The following is an 18,264-nucleotide window of genomic DNA, read 5'->3' on the forward strand; positions in this document are numbered from 1 at the left end:
GAGCAAATTTGTCTGTCATTTAATCTGGCTCCTTTTTGCCATTAATTCTTAACATTTGAAACAATCCTGGAGGAACAGATAGTGCTAGCATAAGTTAAAGTTCATGTTGTATTTATCTCAGATGTAGGTATAGCCATGAGCACAACTTGGCCTAGCAGCTATTGCTGTATTATTATTATTATTTTGAAAAAAATATTTCATTTGTTTATCATATAGGCCACCTATCTCACAAAAACTCAACACTTGGCTGCATGCAATAAAATCATTAAAGACAATAATTATAAAAACACACTACAATTAAAACTTTATTATAAAAGGGAAGGGATAGGGAGGGCTTTACATGATATAGCCACCTCATTAAATCTGTATTCTTAGAAGACTCCCAAGCCTATTGAGATAGCCAAGTTTTAAGGGACTTCTAGAAGTGGGAAGGACATCAAGGCTGGGGCCAGTCTCACCTTTTGAAGCCTGGTGTGCTACATCTAGATCTTCACAGCTTCTAGGTACCGCAGTAGGAAAATCCTGTAAAAACTTCTTACAGATAGTCCTTGATTAATAATCATTTGTTCGGTGACTGTTCGAGATTATGATGGTTCTGAACAAATGGTTCTTACAACCAGTCCTTGGAGTTCCAGACATCCCAGCACCCTCTTGGTCATGCAATTGTGATCTCGGTGCTCAGCAATTGGCTCCCACAACTGTTCCAGTGACTTGCAATCACATGATCATCATTTGCAACCTTTCTCAGTGGCTTCTTACAAGCAAAGTCAGTGGTGAAGCTGGCAGGGAAAGTCATAAGTCACTATGGTAAGTCTCTCACCCAGCAGTAGATAGCCCCAGTCCAGCTGCTATCATGCTATACCTCCCCAGCCACCCTCCTTGACCCAGCAACAGCCACCTCTGTCATGCCTTACCTACCATCTGTACATCTGTGCGGGAGCTACTTACCAGTCCACGGGCTGGCTTGTGAACTACCTGGGATTTGCAATTTCCTGCTGGCTTTCCCATTGACTCTGCTTATGGGAAGCCAGTACTCAGTTGCAAGGTAGTCTTCATTTAATGATCCAAGATCCTTACTTAATGGCAGCAGGGACTGTCGGGATTGCCATTACTAAGTAATATGGTCACAGATCCCAATTACCCTAATTAAGCAAGGACCAACTATATATAATAGATTTAGAAATTGTATAACTTATTGATATGACATTTGATGCCTTGTTCTCAAATATGATTATATTAAATGCTGTGCTTCCCAGAGTAATGACTGCCTGGCTACATGTGTGGAATTTGAATGATATTTTTTTTGGCCAGGCACAAATAGGTTCCTTTGTTACTTGTATCTTTTTAAAAGTCTCTTAAGTCATGCTGGCCATTTCTCTATTTTGATGTGCTTGGTATGTAGTAAGTCAGGACTTCTACCTTTTTGCTAGACACATTTAGTTTATTCAGATACATATTCATGTTTTTTATTTTATTTATTTTGTCAAGCATGAATTAGATAACATATAAGTATAAACATGATTATGAATACATGAAATGTTTTATAGGACTTAATTGAGACTCGTAGCCAAGGATTCCACTTATCATTTATTGAAATGGCTTAAGTACTTCAAAATGGGAGACTTGCGTCATACGGTAGATAAGAATGAATGAAGGACTAAATAGGACTATTTTTGGACTTATGTTATGGATTTCCCCCCAACTACTGCTTTCTTGGTGTTCACAAATCATGGCAATAATAGTTCTCACCTCTGGACTGCAAGTTGCCGTCCTTGGGCTATATAATAAGTGAATTACTCTTATATGGAAAACTGGTAATTAGCTCTAAAGTTGACTAGAACTATAAACACTATAAATCTGGTTTGGACTGTAAAGGGATCATATGCTTGAAATTAAAGGGAATTGTTCATGCTGACCACTGGATAGTTTTATCCTTCATTCTATCTAAATTGTATTCATTATTTCCAATCTCCTACCACATTTTCATTTATCATTCGATTTAGCATGTCAGAAATTCTCATGGACCAGGATTCTACAAAGCTGCAAGTAGAGGTGGAGCGACTAGCAGCTAAGCTGCAGGAGACAATCCAAGAGAATGTCCAGGCAGCCCAGTATGGATTAGCTGTGCTGGAGGAGAATGAGGAGCTCAAGCAACGCTGTGGAGATCTGGAAAGTCAACTAGAGGTCCTACGTGTAGAATTGGCCTTCATGAAGGAGGTACATATACCTATACACTTAGTGAACAATTTCCCCGCTCTGTCTTGAACTTTTAATATGACCTAGGCTGGGCAGTGAGAATGCTGTTTCTTAGAATGTCTTCCATCTTCTTTATTTCCTTAGGCTTTGACAGAGTCTCATAGCAGCCATAAACGAGCAGCAGCTGATGGGGAGAACCGGGAAGAGTCTCTACTCAGGGAATCGGCTTCCAAAGAAGCCCATCTGACTCAAACCATTGAGGAGCTCCAAAGTGAAGTGAAATTTCTGAAATCCCAGCTTGACAATACAGGGGTGGAAAGTGAACGGCTCAGCGTAGCTCTGCGAGACTTAAGGAAGGTAATTTGGGCAAAGCCATTAAGGAGGGATATGCTTAGAAGCCTCAGAATATGCTCATTCCATTCCCTTCCTTAGGGAATAATGCTTTTTGCCCCTTTTCAGAGACCAGTCAAGTATGCTACTGTATTTGCTGCTTGTACCCCTTTCTTTTGCATGTTCTCTTATAAAGAGCAAGATTTCCCAGTGATAGATTATGTATAATTAGGTCCAGTTTAGAATGTTGGATCTCACATTCTAAGGATAACATTCAGAATTTATTTTTAGGAGAAGCTTTTTATTCTACTTAAATGAATAGGCGTGTTATTTGTTTGAGCTCTGAGCTTGAGGATTTGGTTGCGAACGTTTCGTCCGCATTTGAGGAGACATCTTCAGTGTGCTTTGGATTGTGTTTGGGGGAGCACTGACCTATTCTATTTTATTATAGATAACATATATCCTCAGATTTAATTTTGTATAATAAACATTTTACTTAGTTAATTATCCACAATTAATAGTATTAATCTATTTCCCTCATATCATATTAACGATATGCCGTTAATATGTTAACATATTTCATTTTATTCTACTGGTAAATTCTTTTCCTCCTTTCCTAACCATTTTCTCTTGGTCTCTCCGAAATTTCACTTCTTTTGTTTTCTCTTCTTTCCACCCATTCACCTAGCTTTTTTGTTCTTGTTTTTGTAATTTCTATATTTTTTCTTCCCAATCTTTTTTCTCCCTTTTAGTTTTATTGTTCTGGTAAATTTCCCCAGATTTTTCCCCAGTCTTTCCCCACGATTTCCACCTTTACTGTTTAATTTTCCTTTTGGGGGGGGGCAATTCCATCTGTGTGATGTAAATTAGTACTTGTGTTGTTGTTCAGATGTCTTCTGGTGATGTCATGGTCTGGTTTTGGGTTGATTTGGTCAGCTGCATGTGATGTGGTCCGATTTCTTGTGATCTATTCAGTTATGACTTTGTTTCCAGCGTGGCTGTTCATTGGTCTTTAAATGATGCCTTCGGGATCATGGTTTATGTTCTTTCATTCTGTTTTTCAGTAGAGTGGATCAAGTCAATGTGTCTTATTGATTTATTGGTGGAAAACCAGGCTTCCAGGAATTCCCTTTCTGTCCTTGACTTCACCTGGGTTACAACTGTGGTCCTGGTTAGATTGAATTTGTGTCGATTGTGGGACGAAACATTTGGAATCAAATCACCAAGCTCGGAGCTCAAACCTACAACCCGAGCTACCAATATTCAAATGAATAGTAATAGCACTTAAACTTATATACCGCTTCATAGTGCTTTACAGCCCTCTCTCTAAGTAGTTTACAGAGTCAGCATATTGACCCCAACAATCTGAGTCCTCATTTTACTGACCTCAGAAGGATGCAGGGCTGAGTCAACCTTGAGCTGCTCAAGATCGAACTCCTGGAGTGAGCAATGAGTTAGCCTTACAGTACTGCATTCTAACTACTGCACTACCATGGTTTTTGTAAACATAATGGGCAGCCTTAAATTGTTTTTGGTGTTAGCTCTGTTTTTGTTTTAGGAAAGGAATGGCTTTGCCATACCCTTCTCATAATTCCTTTCCAGGAATGCCAGAATCTGGAGTCTGAAAAAAATCAATTGCGCGAGGAGATGAAACAAGCTAAGTCACGGGAACTTCGGCAGTTGCAGGATTGTGGAGAGCTTGAGGAAGAAAATATCTCCCTGCAGAAACAGATTTCCATCCTCCGGGGAAATCAGGTATAACGATGTCCACAATGTGGGCACCTGGCATTAACCTCATCTGTATGTACCTTCCATTATATGTGTCATTATATCTAGACTTGATCTACTGTTGATTTGATATGAACCAGGTTATTCAGTACTTAACTCCTATATTCTCAGGACGCTATTCCGATGTCTACAATTGTGTGCTAGGTATGCAATTCCATTAGTAATATTATCTTTGTCCTGAGCTAGCTTGTAATTGGAGAGAGAGAGTGGACTTAGACATTTTTAGTGCATGGAGAGTATCTGGCTGTTTCCGTACAAGATGGGATTAGGAAGAAATTAATACAGGGAGAGGGTTGAGTGGAAATAAATAGTGGATCCTTTTGCAGAAGCAAGTTCCTGTTGAACTCATGAATTTAACTGGTCACTTCACTTCCTTCTCTTCTAGCTTTCATCCTCTGGGCCTTGGCCTCCATGAGTAGGAAGTGCCTTAGCTAGTTCTTTATTTGAATAATGTACAAGACATGGAGAAGGTGTAAATCAACCTTCTCTAGCCTCTGCTATCCAAGTGTGTGGAATCTACAATTCCTAAATGCCACAGTGGTTAGAAATTTTAGGAGTTGTAATCCCCATACACTTAGTGAATCATTGTATATGGGTGGGTGGGGTGGGGGATAAATTTCACTTTTCTTTAAGAATATTGGTGGTTTTGGAATATTCTCTACTCCAGCACTCGCCTAGTGGAATCTTCTCCCTCTAGGAAAAGTGAGATTAGATCCATCCTTCTCAATGTTCTGCAAGTCCCAAAAATCTTGACTGTTATCAGGCCTGGGGCCTGAGGGGATCAGAGAGATTTTGCAGTGGCTCCCTTACTGCAGTTAATATCTTCTCCTCTTTTGTTTGCTTTCCTATACTTATTTTTAACTGTCATTATTTTATATGTTTATTGTTTTTTTAATTAAGTGGTGTACGCTGTGCGGAGTCACTTTCATGTGAGATGGATAGTTATACAAATGTAATAAATAAAATCCCTTTTTGTCTAACTGGCAAATTCCAGGTATGTACACGTTAGCTTCCACAGTTCTCAGTAATGTTCATTCTGGCTGGGGAATTTTGGGAGTTGCTCCACATATCAGAAATGTGCTATGATAGAAATTTGGCTTAAGAGCTGTTGGTGTAGTTGGATATGAAAGACAGGCTCTTAACAAAAGAGAATGCTTCTTAACTGCAAAGGGCCAAAGCTCCTGAAAGTTTCTATATATATGAAGACAAAGTGTTAAAATTATTCAGAGCATTAAGAAATTAATATTTTCAGAAAGTATTCTGAAAATCTAACTTCTCTCTCATTAAAAACTGCAAATAGATGCGGCTTAAGCAGATTAGTTCATTCTTCCCCATCTTATTTTCTGATCTTTTCTTCAGTTAATGTTTACCTGCTTCCATTTCTTGTTCAATACAGTAACTTAAAGTAAACTTTCTCTATATGGAGTTTTCCAACAATACCGAAATCCCTACAATGTTTATCAACATTGTAGACAATTGAAGACAATTTAAAACAATGATGATAGTTTTTAGAAAATATAATGGTTTTTTTTTCCTTGTGTAGGTCATAGAATAAATATTTTCAAGACCCAAGCAGATGCATTAATGCACTTTTATTAAGGTTTTTAAAATGTAATCTTATCTTCATCTACGTTCCAAGTTAGACTTTGACTAGTATAAGGTCACTGAGTTAAAATACTTTGCTCTGCTCAGGCAGTAAATTCCTTGAGAAAGCGAATTATACAAGAGGTATAATGCAATCTAATGTTTGACATTTTTAAATGGAGTAAGGCCTTAATAGCAGATTTTAAGAACAGTATTGGCTCAGAAAAAAAGGCATAAATAACGTATTTATTTATTAAATGTATATGCTACCAGTGGTGGGTTCCGGATCCTGTTTCAACCAGTACGGTTGGAACGCGCCCAGCGTCCACATGCGTCTTACCCCTTCCATGAGCCTCCGCAATGCTCCAGCTGCTCAACGGAGCATCACGCAGGTGTTATATGCGCTGTGCACGGAAGCGCCGAAAACTTAAAAGACTGGTTAGGAGCTCGGGTGGGCCCTCCAGAGCACCTTACTGGAACGGTATCCAGTATCCGGTGCTCCGGGCAGGCTCCGATACGCCCATACCGGGGCGTACCACCTGCAACCCACCACTGTATGCCACCCATCTTACTATCAAGTGTGGCCTAATCTAATTGATCTAATCTTTGTCTGTGTATGAATGAAAAAAGATATAGACTTTAAAGTGTGAAGTGCAATGCAGTTCTGAGTACTAAGCAAGTACTAAGTCCCTGTTTCATCCTAAGGTGGAATTTGAGAGTGCCAAGCGTGCCCTAAGGTGCCATGAGGAAGAGCTCATGTTGGCTGGTTCCCAGCTACAAGAATTGGGTCGTCTTCGGGATTTGGCCGAACAGCAACTTCAAGAGGCCCTTGAAACTGTCCAGGCTGAGCGTGAGCAGAAGCAGGAACTGCGGCGGGAGCTAGCCGTCTATGCTGGGGGCCGTCATGATTCTCTGAACAGCTTGCAGACCAACCTGGAGGAGCTCAGCCACACCACAGAATGTGAAGAGCAAGACAGTGGTTTCGCCAGTGGTAGCAATGTAGGGGGCCTGGCATCCACACCTCACAGCTTCCAGCCTGCACCTGGTCTTGTTGCAGATCTCTTCAGTGAACTTAACTTGGCAGAGATTCACAAGCTACAGCAGCAACTCCAACAGGTAAGAAAATCAAACCTTTGGTTAGGGGTGGGGAACAGGGAATTTGGACTTGACAGAGTAATTATTTGCAACACTCATTGCATTCTTATTGAACAGAGAAGAGTGCAGATTTGTTTCAATTGTGAAGGAGTTACTGATGACCAACAGTGTTCATTCAGATATACCACTTCAAATGAATTAAAAACATAGGTGAATGGTCAGGGTATGTGTAGAATAAATTAGGGTAATACTGAGAAAATTCTAGCGAAACTGTTCTGAAACCTGGCAGATTTGAACGTCAAGTCTTAAACATTTTGTTGTGATTCTCAAAACACTCTGATATCCTGAAATCCATCCCAATAAAATAAAACTCTCTAGTATAGGCATGGAGTTTCTGGGAACATACGTAACTTACCTGATTATGTGTCCTTTAATGAAGGGTTGAGATATTGGGAAAACACATCTTTCCTACAGGACTGTTGCCTCTGCAAATGAACTTTTTGGTTTTTGATTTCCCTGGTTGCAGCTCTGAAGATTAACTCCAGTATCTGTTAATTTCATTTAGAATTACAGGTATTCCTCAACTTGTGACCATTTGTTCAAAGTTATGATAGTGCTGAATAAACGGACATTACTTGTGGCTGAGATTGTGGCCATTGGCAGCACCCCCTAGTCACACGATCAAAATGTAGGTGCTTGGCAGCCCATCTGTACTTATGATTACATCTCCTCCCATCTATGGCCTTCTGACTACCTTGCACTCTTCCTTGAATGATGGCAAGCAACAGCAGAACCACATAGCTCTGGAGCAGCTTGCCATGCCTTGGGAAGCCTTGGCTGCTGCAACCCATACAAGCAAGCATCTGTTCACCTACCCACTTCTCTCCCAGTTCCTCACAACAACCTTTCACCTTTTGTGACCAGCCACTGAAGCAGAAGCGCCTTTGCTATCTCCATTTTGAATCTGCAGTTGCCATACTGCCCTGGGCCCTCCTGCTTCTCTGTTGAATGCTTCCCATACGTAGCTCCCCAGCTGGCCCCAGGAATGCATCACCAGGCCACAGTATCCGTAAAGCGCCAACACCCATGAAGCGCCAGGAAGCATTTATTTGTCCAGCTGCTTTCTCTCCCAGTTCCCTGAACTGACCTTTTGCTTTTGCACTGAGCTTCCAAAGCAGGACCACCTAGCTGCCTTTGTTCTCTCTTTTTAGACCCAGGTTCTCCAGTGAATCTTTCCTACTCTCTGAGCCTTCAAAACACTCTGCTGTCTTTGGAAGGACAGAGCGGCATTCCAAAGGCCATACTATCTCAGGAAATGAATGAATTCTGGCTGGAGTGGGCTGGGGCAAGCTGAGGCAGTTGGGGCTTCATGGAGCGTAGCAAGCAACCCCACAAGGCAGGATGCATGGCAGCCAAAAGGCAGAGATGGTGGGGAGATGGGCAGGTGGGAGGAATTAGAGGCAGTCCCTTACCTTACTGAAGCTCAGGGCTGGGGTGGGGAGGAAACCTAGCTTGGAATGGCTTGGATTGGAGTGGGTACTCACTTAATGACTCACAATCAGAAGTGCCTGGATTGCCATTGTAAGTCAGTGCAGTCACGTGATATCTCATTTTATGACTGTGTTGACTTACAATTGTGCTCCCAGTGTGTTGTAAGTTGAGGACTACCTGTACAGGCAAAGAATGCAGAAGCTAATGTGCAATTAGTGGGTTGCAATGATATTAAAACAATAAGTCCTTTGATGTTAAGTCTAACTCGTCAGAGCTTAACATATCATAGAACTTCTGTCTGGAGACTGATGGTCAGAAGAGCCAATTAAAAGCTAGAGATACTTAAAATGTTTTAATCAGGGAGTTACAGGTGAAAATTACACTTTGGCACCACAAATTGGCACTCAGTGCAAGAAGAGATTCTGATTGTGAGCTTTTCAGATGTTAGTAATTACCTTTTTTTTTTTTGGACTATGTAATACAATTTTTCAGATTTAGGAGCATCACTGTCAATTGTAGAACTACCTACTTTGTTTAGTTCACGCTTGCCTGACTGGGCTGCTTGACTACCTTTTGCCAAATGTTTTGCTTGTGAAACAGGTTCTTGAAATATGGTTTTCATTTCCTCTGCTGAGTATATTTCTCCCCACTTTTTCCCCATTTAATAGTATACCCAGTTTAGCAAAGAACACTCAGGGAGTAACACTAACCCTTGGTGGCATATCAAGGTCTGAAACTCAGCACTTTTCTGCCTCAGTTAAACACTGGTTCTGGGAAACCTAGATGGAAATTTGGCCGGACAGTTAAGGAGATGGGAGAGCCTTTCCTTTCCATCTCAAGATGGGTCAGACCTTGAAGATAGAATAAAATAGCCTTGGTCTCAGTGAAATCAAGACAGCATTTTGTAGTCTATACAGTATGCTCTAATTTATCACATTTTGTAGAAAACATTCTTCCAACAAAGTAAGCCTGGAGTTCACAGCCTTTCCCTGTCCCTGTTACAACCTGCTGTGGAGCTTGATGTCAATCTTATTTTAAATTTTGGGACAGCATTTGAAAGAGTCCAGTGATATTCTAAACAAAAAAAACCTTTTGAGCAAATTGAGCTAATGTGAGATTCAGGATATGGATAGATCACCTCTCCCCTCTGCAGTCATATATTGCTTTAAGGCACAATGTGGTTTGTTTTATGCTATTTTAATGCGTTGCATGAAACCAGCAATGGTAGTTTGTTAAACCAGTGTTCATGGTCTGCTGTGAAGAATCTAGCCAGTGTTTCTAATTGAATAAATTATTTCTTAACACATAACATCTTTTAACGCATAATGTAATATGTAAACCCAATTAACATCTTACCATAGGAAATTATGTCCTACCTTTTCTTTGTTCCCATAGGCAGAAAAAGAAAAGGCTTCACTCACTTCAGATCTGCAAGATCTCAAGAAACAGCTGACCAGGACTAAGGAGATCTTGGCCCAACAGCAGCTGTGCAGCAGCCGTCAAGTAGATCAGTTTCCAGCCGCAGAGGCTAAGCCTAGTGCTAATAACGGTGGGGATAGCCTGTCACCCAATAATAGGGAATGCTACCGTGAGGAGCTGGACAGGGCCCAACTGGCAATCCGGCAGGAGAGAGAGGCAGCTGCCCACTTAGAAGCTGAGTTGAGAGTTGCTAGACGGATTACCAGAGAGTGTCAGTCACGGCTGGCTGAGACTCAGGAGGAGCTCCTTATTTTTTCTGAGGAGATGGCAGCTCTCTACCATCACATCTGTGCCTGCCACAACATAACCCCTCACCGTGTAGTATTGGACTATTACAGGGAGGGTCGTGGTTTTCAAAGTGCGCGCAGGAGGCATTCCTCCAGAAAACATATGTTCACAGAGATAGAGGCAACTAGCAGTGGAGACAGATCACCAGCCAGTAGCCCTGGCTCCCCATGTGGTTTGGAACCTCTTTATGTCACTAATCTGACAGAGATCTTGAAAGAACAGCTGGGGCATCTGGAAGTGGCACTGTCCATTGCACATCAGCAGAGCCCAATGGGGCACAGAGCTGAATTGGAACGTGATAAAGAAGTTCTGGTAGAAGAGGTGCTGAAACTGAAGTCCATGTTGAGCACAAAGCGTGAACAAGTTGCTACACTGCGCACAGTGCTTAAGGCCAACAAGCAGGTAAGTGCAGGAAGTCCTAGTTGCAGCACAGATCTGCCGTGGGCTAGCAGAATGGAAAGCGGTCCTGAGAGTCAGGTTTGGGAGCATCCACTCCCATGCTCTTTAGCATCTGTATGAAGCTACTTGGAGAAGTCATCTGACAGACAGGTATGGCACTGAAGATACCCAGATTTACATAGCAAATTTAGGTTTAGGCCAGGGATTGGCAAGCGTTTTCTGTAAAGGGCAAGATCCCGCTCCTTTTCCATCTCTATGTACAGTTTGCAGTTCTGCAGACTACAGACTGTGCTAGCCATCGGACAAGGCTAGCATTGAACTATGAAGGAGGCGCCCGAACTACATGGGCTGAGTCCCTTAGCTAGCAGGCCATATAAAAACAGTCAGCAGGTTGGATTTGGCTCATGAGCTGTAGTTTGTTGACCCTTGCTCTAGGTCATCCCTTCATCCCCATCACTAAACATAGTTAGTCCTCAGTTTATGACCATTTGTCTAATGACCACTCAAAGTTATGACGGCATCGAAAAAAGTGACAATTGATTCTCACATGACCATTGCACCGTCACCACAGTCACCTGGTCAAAATTTGGCAAGAGTTCCAGATTTCAGAATCATGCGATCACCACTTGCAATCTTCCTAAGAGCTTCCGACAAGCAATGGGGGAAGCCAAGTTTGATTAATGGCTATGTGATCTGCTTAACAGTTGCAGCAAAAAAAACAAAAAACACAGTTCCCTCCTAGAGGATGAAACTATAAGAGGTAGTGAAAAAGGTGATAATATACATGAGGGAGGGAGGGGCTGCGGCTCTGCCAGGGGACAAGGGGGAGGGAGCAATACTGAAAAGACTCGGGTCACAAAAATAAATGTATTTGAAATATTATTGTCATTGTTGATAAATTAGAAAGTGGTAAAAGAGATGATTGAACATATGGTTGATACAATGTATAATAAGATGCTGTTTTTGCTTATCTTTTGTCTTGTTTTTCTTTCTGTAAAAGTTGTGAGATTTGGAGAGATTTTTACTTTCAGCACGATGTAGCTGCCAAAACCTTTTGTATATCCACCTACCCTTCCCTATAAATGTTTAAAAACCAATAAAATTCTTTAAAAAAAACAAACAGTTGCAGCAAAAAAGGAGGGCGGGGTTAGAGTTAGGCAAAAAAGATCATAAAATTGGCCATGATATACCTAACTGCATCATTTAGCAGAAAAGGTTCTGGTCCCAGTTGTGGTCACAAATCAAGGACTACCTATAATTCACCTGTTGCGGAAAGAGTAAAACCATTATAAAAAATAAGTTCCATGTTCTATGTCAGGGCTCTCAAACTCCCAGCCCACGGCCAGATGCATCATGCACTGGCCATAGCTATGCCTGGTTTAGCGAAGGTGGGGAAAGTTCCGATACGTTACGTGATGCCGCCGTGATGATGCAAGTTTGACACCCCTGGTCTATGGTATTGAAAACTGCTGAAAGATCCAAAAGAGCTGAGAGAAACACACTACCCCCATCAAGTCCCAATATAAGGAATCCAAGAGAGCAACCAATGCTGTTTCCATCCTATACCTGGGCTTAAACAGAAACTAAAAAGTTTCCGATAAATCTAATGTTTCTTGGGTGCTACATAATTGGTCCACTACCATTATCTAAGCAACCTTCCCATTTTGAAGGTTGCCCAAAAATTATCTAAGACCATTGGATCCAAACTGGCCTCTTTCAAGACTATTCGCAACTCCCTTTCCTATAAAAAGGAATTAAATACCTAGGACTACCTAGACCTAGGTAGTCGCACTCCAGGATTAGTGAGGATCTAAGCTACAAGTTGCAAAGTACTGTCTAGATAGCGCTCTGTCCATTTCTCAGATTTTCCATGCCAAAAATGATGTTTTATATTTGTTTTTGTATTGTGATGATATAGAAATTTAATAAATAAAAACAGAAAAACTGGATCCTTTCATTATATTTTGACTTTTAAAAGGTTTTGATACAGACCTTCCCTGATATTTTATGAAAGAAATTTAAACAAAAGAACAATATAACTCCTCTGAAAGGGCTAAGTAAAGATCAAATGGAAGTGATCAGAAAACCGAAAGGAAACGAAGTTAAATGGGTTTCTTCAAGAAAGTCACAATAAAACTATGTCCATGGCTATAGAACATAGGATTCTAGTTACAGTTCTGGCCCTTCAAATATGGATGCCATAAAAAGCATGTTTGTCTGTCCAGACTTTAAGAAAATACATTCCTTAGCTCCCATCAGTTGCGCCAATACAATTGGGATGCTAGTCGTAATTGTAGGTCTCCTTTTTTTATTTGGAAGCTGTCTGCTGCATTTCCCAATGTCTCCTCCCATCCTCTTGTGCTTGCTGAGCCCTTCTGTGGCATTTTAGTGTTGAAATTCATGAGGTCATCCCATTTTCAAATATACTAGGTTGTATCTGAAGTACAAGCATGTCTTTTCCTGCCTATTTTTAAACCCAGCAAAAGCCAGAACGAATGCTTCCAAGAGTATAACTCTAGAAATGGGCAGTCAATTGTTTTCTGGGAAAAGGTTTTATGCAGATGTGGTCCAATCTGCTAATCTATCAGCACAGTTGCCCCTCAAGGAGTTAACAGACTGAGCTTCTCAGGGAAACTTCAGCAATGATACACCCATAGTTGGAGTGGCAGGGTGTATCTAGAAGATTTGGGGAAGCATTCAGCTTCTAGGTTTTCTATAAATGATGCAAATGAAGGAGGATATTTGTGTAACATGTGAATGTGTGCAACCTTTCTTTGCAGACAGCAGAGGCAGCCATCTCAAATCTCAAAGGACAGTATGAAGGTGAAAAGGTGCTGGTATCAGAGACCATGATCAAGTTGCGTCACGAGCTCAAAGTCTTGAAGGAGGATGCTGCTACTTTTTCTTCCCTACGTGCCATGTTTACTAACAGGTTAGAAGCAGGGTCTGCTCAGTGAGGCAAGAAATGAGCCTTCTTTACTCCTTTTGGAGTAAAGAGTCAAATGGGGATTGGGTTAGTTCTTCCATAGCTACCATTGTTCTGTAACATAGTGCAAGGACAGGGTGACTGCAAGCTACATGGAACAGCTAGTAGCTTTGCTTGATTTCGTTCTTTATTGACTATGAAAACTCGGCACTGAATTTTGAGGTTAAACTGCAATGAAAGAATCTTTAGTTCTAACTCTCTGGCTTCTGAAACTTTATCGAGCATGAAATTTCTAAATATGCCTTTAAGCTACATCTTTTCTCCCTTGATATAAGACAATCTGAGTTGTACCGTATTTCAAATGAGATTTAATGCTGTTTCTGGCAGTTGAAGGGCCACTGGATATTAGCCTTGCAAGGAATTGTTTTTTGACATATACCTGAACCTATTGCCTTCATTTTCTGTCCCCAGGTGTGACCAGTATGTGAGCCAACTAGATGAGATGCAACGGCAACTGGAAACTGCAGAGGATGAAAAGAAGACTCTAAACTCCTTGTTGCGCATGGCGATCCAGCAGAAACTGGCACTCACACATCGACTGGAGGCTCTTGAAAACCCAGTGGAGTTGCGGGGCAACAGGAGGATACTCAGAGCTGCCAAGAGTAGTGCGGTAAGAATAAAAGTGACAAATGAGATGATGGAGGAACAAAAATCACCGAATTCTTAAGTTTGTTCTAGATGTAACACTATTCACCTAGTTGTAATGGAGAGTGTTCCACAGACCTACACACTCATCTCTCTTTCTGTTCTTGAATGTAGCATGTAGGTCTGTGGTGCCAGGCAATGTTTGTGTAGAGTAGAGCTGAGCCTACATTGTGTTCATACCAAACCTAATATGCAAATCTGCTTCTATGCACACTTTCTGTTCATTACTTAAATGCTCAAATATCATAAATGCATAAATCTCAATGGACTGTAGCAATCTCTTTATTTTGCAGAAATAGGAGCTATGGGCAAATGATAAAAATTATGATCCTGGGAGGAGCAGATGCAAATTGTCATTGTAGTTGAAGCCACTCAGGAAAGCACAAAAACTCTTTTGTCTGCCTGCTTGAGCATTTCTGAAATGCTACTTATTTTTTAACAAAATATTTCCCACAAGCAAAAGATGATGTTTTCAAGAAATAAAAGGCACACAGTTGGGATTTATAAGAATCTGGGGCAGTCAAGTAATCTAAGCATAAGTGTACCATAAGTACAGTGATCCTATTTTCTTGGAAAAAATAAAGGACAAATCTGGAAAAAGAAATCTGATCTGAGAGAGGTCATAAAGATTTTTAAAAATGTGTTTATTTTTTTTAAAAAGGAGCAAAATTATTTTTTATAACAATTTCATTATCAAAACATTTTTCTGTTATCACTAGGATATTGATTAGCTGAGCAGTTCTTATGACACAGAATTCATGACAATATATACAAGAGCCAAATTTGTATAGCTATCACAGATTGGAAGACTGGGATGTTACAGATAAAAATGTTTCTTAAAACCAAAACTGCATGCACAGATAAAAACCATAGCTACATTTTAAAGAATTGGTCACATGGCCTTAAGCAAACCTCTACATCTAACCTCCTTAATATGGGGTACTAATCTTGGCCAATTTAAATGTTAAATAAATGTCAAGCAATACAGTAATTAAATCCATGTCATGATCAGCATAAAAATGTAGAAAATTGATGATATTATATGGATCTTCCTGATCTTTTTTCTCCTTCCCAATTCTTTTCCTCCTCCTTTCAGAGATGAGATTAATGGGATTCGGTACAGGATTTCTTGGTTATTTGGGATGCTCTGTGACGACAGGACTGCAATTCTCTTGAGTAACCAAAAACACTCAGTACCTGCAACCTGCAGCCACTCAAGAAGGAAACTGGATAAGGAGACTCTAGCCCGAACATGTGTCTTTATCCCACCACTGCCTCCTCCTTTTCCTTATTGCCTTAAGAATTCCCAAAGATATACTTTCTCTCTAAAATATTTCTCTGAAACTGTTTTGTAAAGCACCTGTAATACCTTTTTAAAGGTCTATTCCAATAAGAGTGATGTCAACCTTGAATAAGGCTATACACTTAATGTTAATTGACTGAAAGAAATTGTGCAGGGATTGCTTTTTTCATTACTCCGTATTTCCTTTTTTCCCTCTCATTGACTCACCATTTATTCTGCTTATCTGTTTGTCACAGGTTTTACAGGTAATTTGAAACAGGTGTGCAACTAATGGATCAATGCACATGTAACAATGAGATGTGTTGTCAGATGAAGATTGCTGAAAGCAATTTTTCACCTTGGAGCTTGGCAAGCCCCTGGTTTCCCTTAAATAGATGATGTCCCCTGGTTTCTAATCTCTTTTTAACTACAATCCAGGAAATAAATCTATACTTCAAAACATTGCATAACATAAAGAATAGCAAAACACTTTGTAGTTCTAACTAGACATATTTATTTAACATGCCAAAAAAAGATTATCCTTCTTTACAGTTGCATCCTATTACCTGATCTTTGACATTTTTGTGCCTTTTCATCATTTGTTAATTCTATTCTTATTTGCATTGTTCCAAAAACACCTACCCATCTATGATCGTTTCATAATATTCTCTCCCTCCCATTTTTTACAGACATAATGTACGGTACTTAAAGGGGAAGAGTGTTACTGAAATGAATGGAGGTCTATATTTACTGAAATATTTTCTCTTAGTTTTTTTCTGATAACAATGAGCCAGAAATAAATAAAGTTATTTATTTTTTGCAATATCTGAATGTCAGAAAATGTCTCAGTAAAATTGTTCATTTGGGAAAGTAATATTCAGTAGAATGGTCAATCTCTAGTTTCCTGGGCAGTTTTCTCTGTGCTAGGAAGAAGATGCATATAATTACCCCTTCCCCCTTTGGCCTGGATGCAATTGTTTTTGAAAGCTATTTCAAAAATATTGTGCCAGGCACTGGAAGAAAGGCAGAGAAAGATATTTGAGGCTTTAATTATATTGCCAGACAGAACAGTATTGTGTATGGTTGGCTGGTGCCCCCTTCTGGTGAAAATTGATCAGTTGATGGGTTTTGATTGATCCCTTCTTGACTATATACTTGATAACAAACATTGGTTTTATTGTTAAGTAATAGTGTGTGAAATTTTTCTTCCCTCCTTAACGGAATGATATCTGGGAATTTGATAAAAGGAAGGGGGCTAAAAAATAAAATAAAAATTACCATGTCTTTGGATTAAAAAAAAATAGAATGTTAATATATAAAGCTTCTTTTGTTTCTCAATAGAAAGTCCCTGTAGACTAGTGTGTCTTCATCCCTTAATGTGCAATAATAAAAGTTTGTATTTTTAAAACTTAAGGATTTAAAAATTAATTTGCTTTATTAACTATGTTTTAGCTACTGTAAAGAAGATATTTTCATTGTTCCCTATATCATTCAAAACACATTGTCAGCAGGCATGGAAAAGTTATGCTTGATTCAGAGAGACAGAAAGCCATGGCTACTTTTGTCACATACTGTTTAATGCAGGAATTTTCAAACTGGTTCATGATATCCACGTTCTGAGCAAATCTGGGAGGGGCTGCCAAGTTTTTTCACCATGCACAGGAAAAGCTGGAGCCTATCAGACTATACTCCTCCTTTGCCTAGGTAAGCTAGTTTATCCATTCATTATCTAGCTGATTGTTTCATTGCCACAGTGGGGGCAGGCCCTTGGCATCTAAGATCTTGAGCCTACCCCAGGGGTGAAATCCAGCAGGTTCTGACAGATTCTGGAGAACCTGTAGCAGAAATTTTGAGTAGTTCGGAGAACCAGCAAATGCAAACTGGCTCCAGAGTGGGGTGGGAATGGAGATTTTGCAGTATCCTTCCCTTGCCTCTCCCACCAAGCCACGCCCACAGAACCGGTAGTAAAAAAAATGAATTTCACCACTTGCCTACCCTGCCTAGTACTAAGGGCCCCACATTTTATTTGTTTATTTAAATTTATTGACTGCCCAACTCCAATAGACTCTGGGCTTTGCACAAAACTAAAAAGACATTAAAACAACTAAAAATATTAAATTTCATTTAGATGGTGATCATAACAGTAGATATAGAATTGCTGAGCAATGATATTTTGGACTGTATTCTACACTGATGCCTAAAAGGGGAGCGCTGTGAATCACAGGTAGTCCAGGATATTCAGCTGCTGCTCTGTTGGTAGGGGAGTGAAAGAAAACACACAGGGAAGAAAATGTGGCACTAGACAGGACAAATACAATTGGCTTGTCCAAATAAAACCAGACCACGTTCTGACAGAACTCCAGCTTTGCATGTTAAGTTTGTATAAAGAATTGGCCAGTGCAAACCCTCCCCCCCCCCCCCAATCTTTACCTGCATTAGTAGTTGATACACTTTTCTTCTTTCTCCTCATTTATGGTGGACTGTATATAATGTATTTTTATTCTGGGAAATCATGGTACCACAAAGTTTAAAAACAACTGGCTTAGTAAAGTAGTGATTGACTACCAGCTGTGGAAAACTTTAACACTATCCATAAAGTCATAGCTAGTTTTAGTAAGACCTATACACAAAGTTAGGGGAGGTAAGAGATAATCCTTCACTTAATGGGAATATGTGACAAATTATGCCTTGGATAACTCAA

General features: G+C 40.1%; 1 protein-coding gene across 2 annotated transcripts; it reads left to right on the plus strand.

Moving 5' to 3' along the window:
• Nucleotides 1-2,001: 2,001 nt before the first annotated feature.
• LOC309394207 (protein bicaudal D homolog 2-like) lies at nucleotides 2,002-16,987 on the plus strand. 2 transcript variants are annotated; one of them, XM_081957098.1, is made up of 8 exons: nucleotides 2,002-2,217; nucleotides 2,341-2,553; nucleotides 4,129-4,281; nucleotides 6,604-7,014; nucleotides 9,880-10,653; nucleotides 13,431-13,582; nucleotides 14,048-14,246; nucleotides 15,378-16,987. In XM_081957098.1, exons 1-8 carry the CDS (start codon nucleotides 2,005-2,007, stop codon nucleotides 15,381-15,383), a joined length of 2,121 nt encoding a protein of 706 aa, XP_081813224.1. In that variant the 5' UTR covers nucleotides 2,002-2,004; the 3' UTR covers nucleotides 15,384-16,987. The 2 variants fall into 2 exon arrangements, with proteins under 2 accessions (XP_081813224.1, XP_081813225.1); XM_081957099.1 differs by lacking the exon at nucleotides 15,378-16,987 and adding an exon at nucleotides 14,575-14,595.
• The last annotated feature ends 1,277 nt before the right edge of the window (nucleotides 16,988-18,264 follow it).

This window comes from Natrix helvetica (genome assembly GCF_964273705.1).
Source record: "Natrix helvetica genome assembly, chromosome: 1".
NCBI lineage: Eukaryota > Metazoa > Chordata > Lepidosauria > Squamata > Natricidae > Natrix > Natrix helvetica.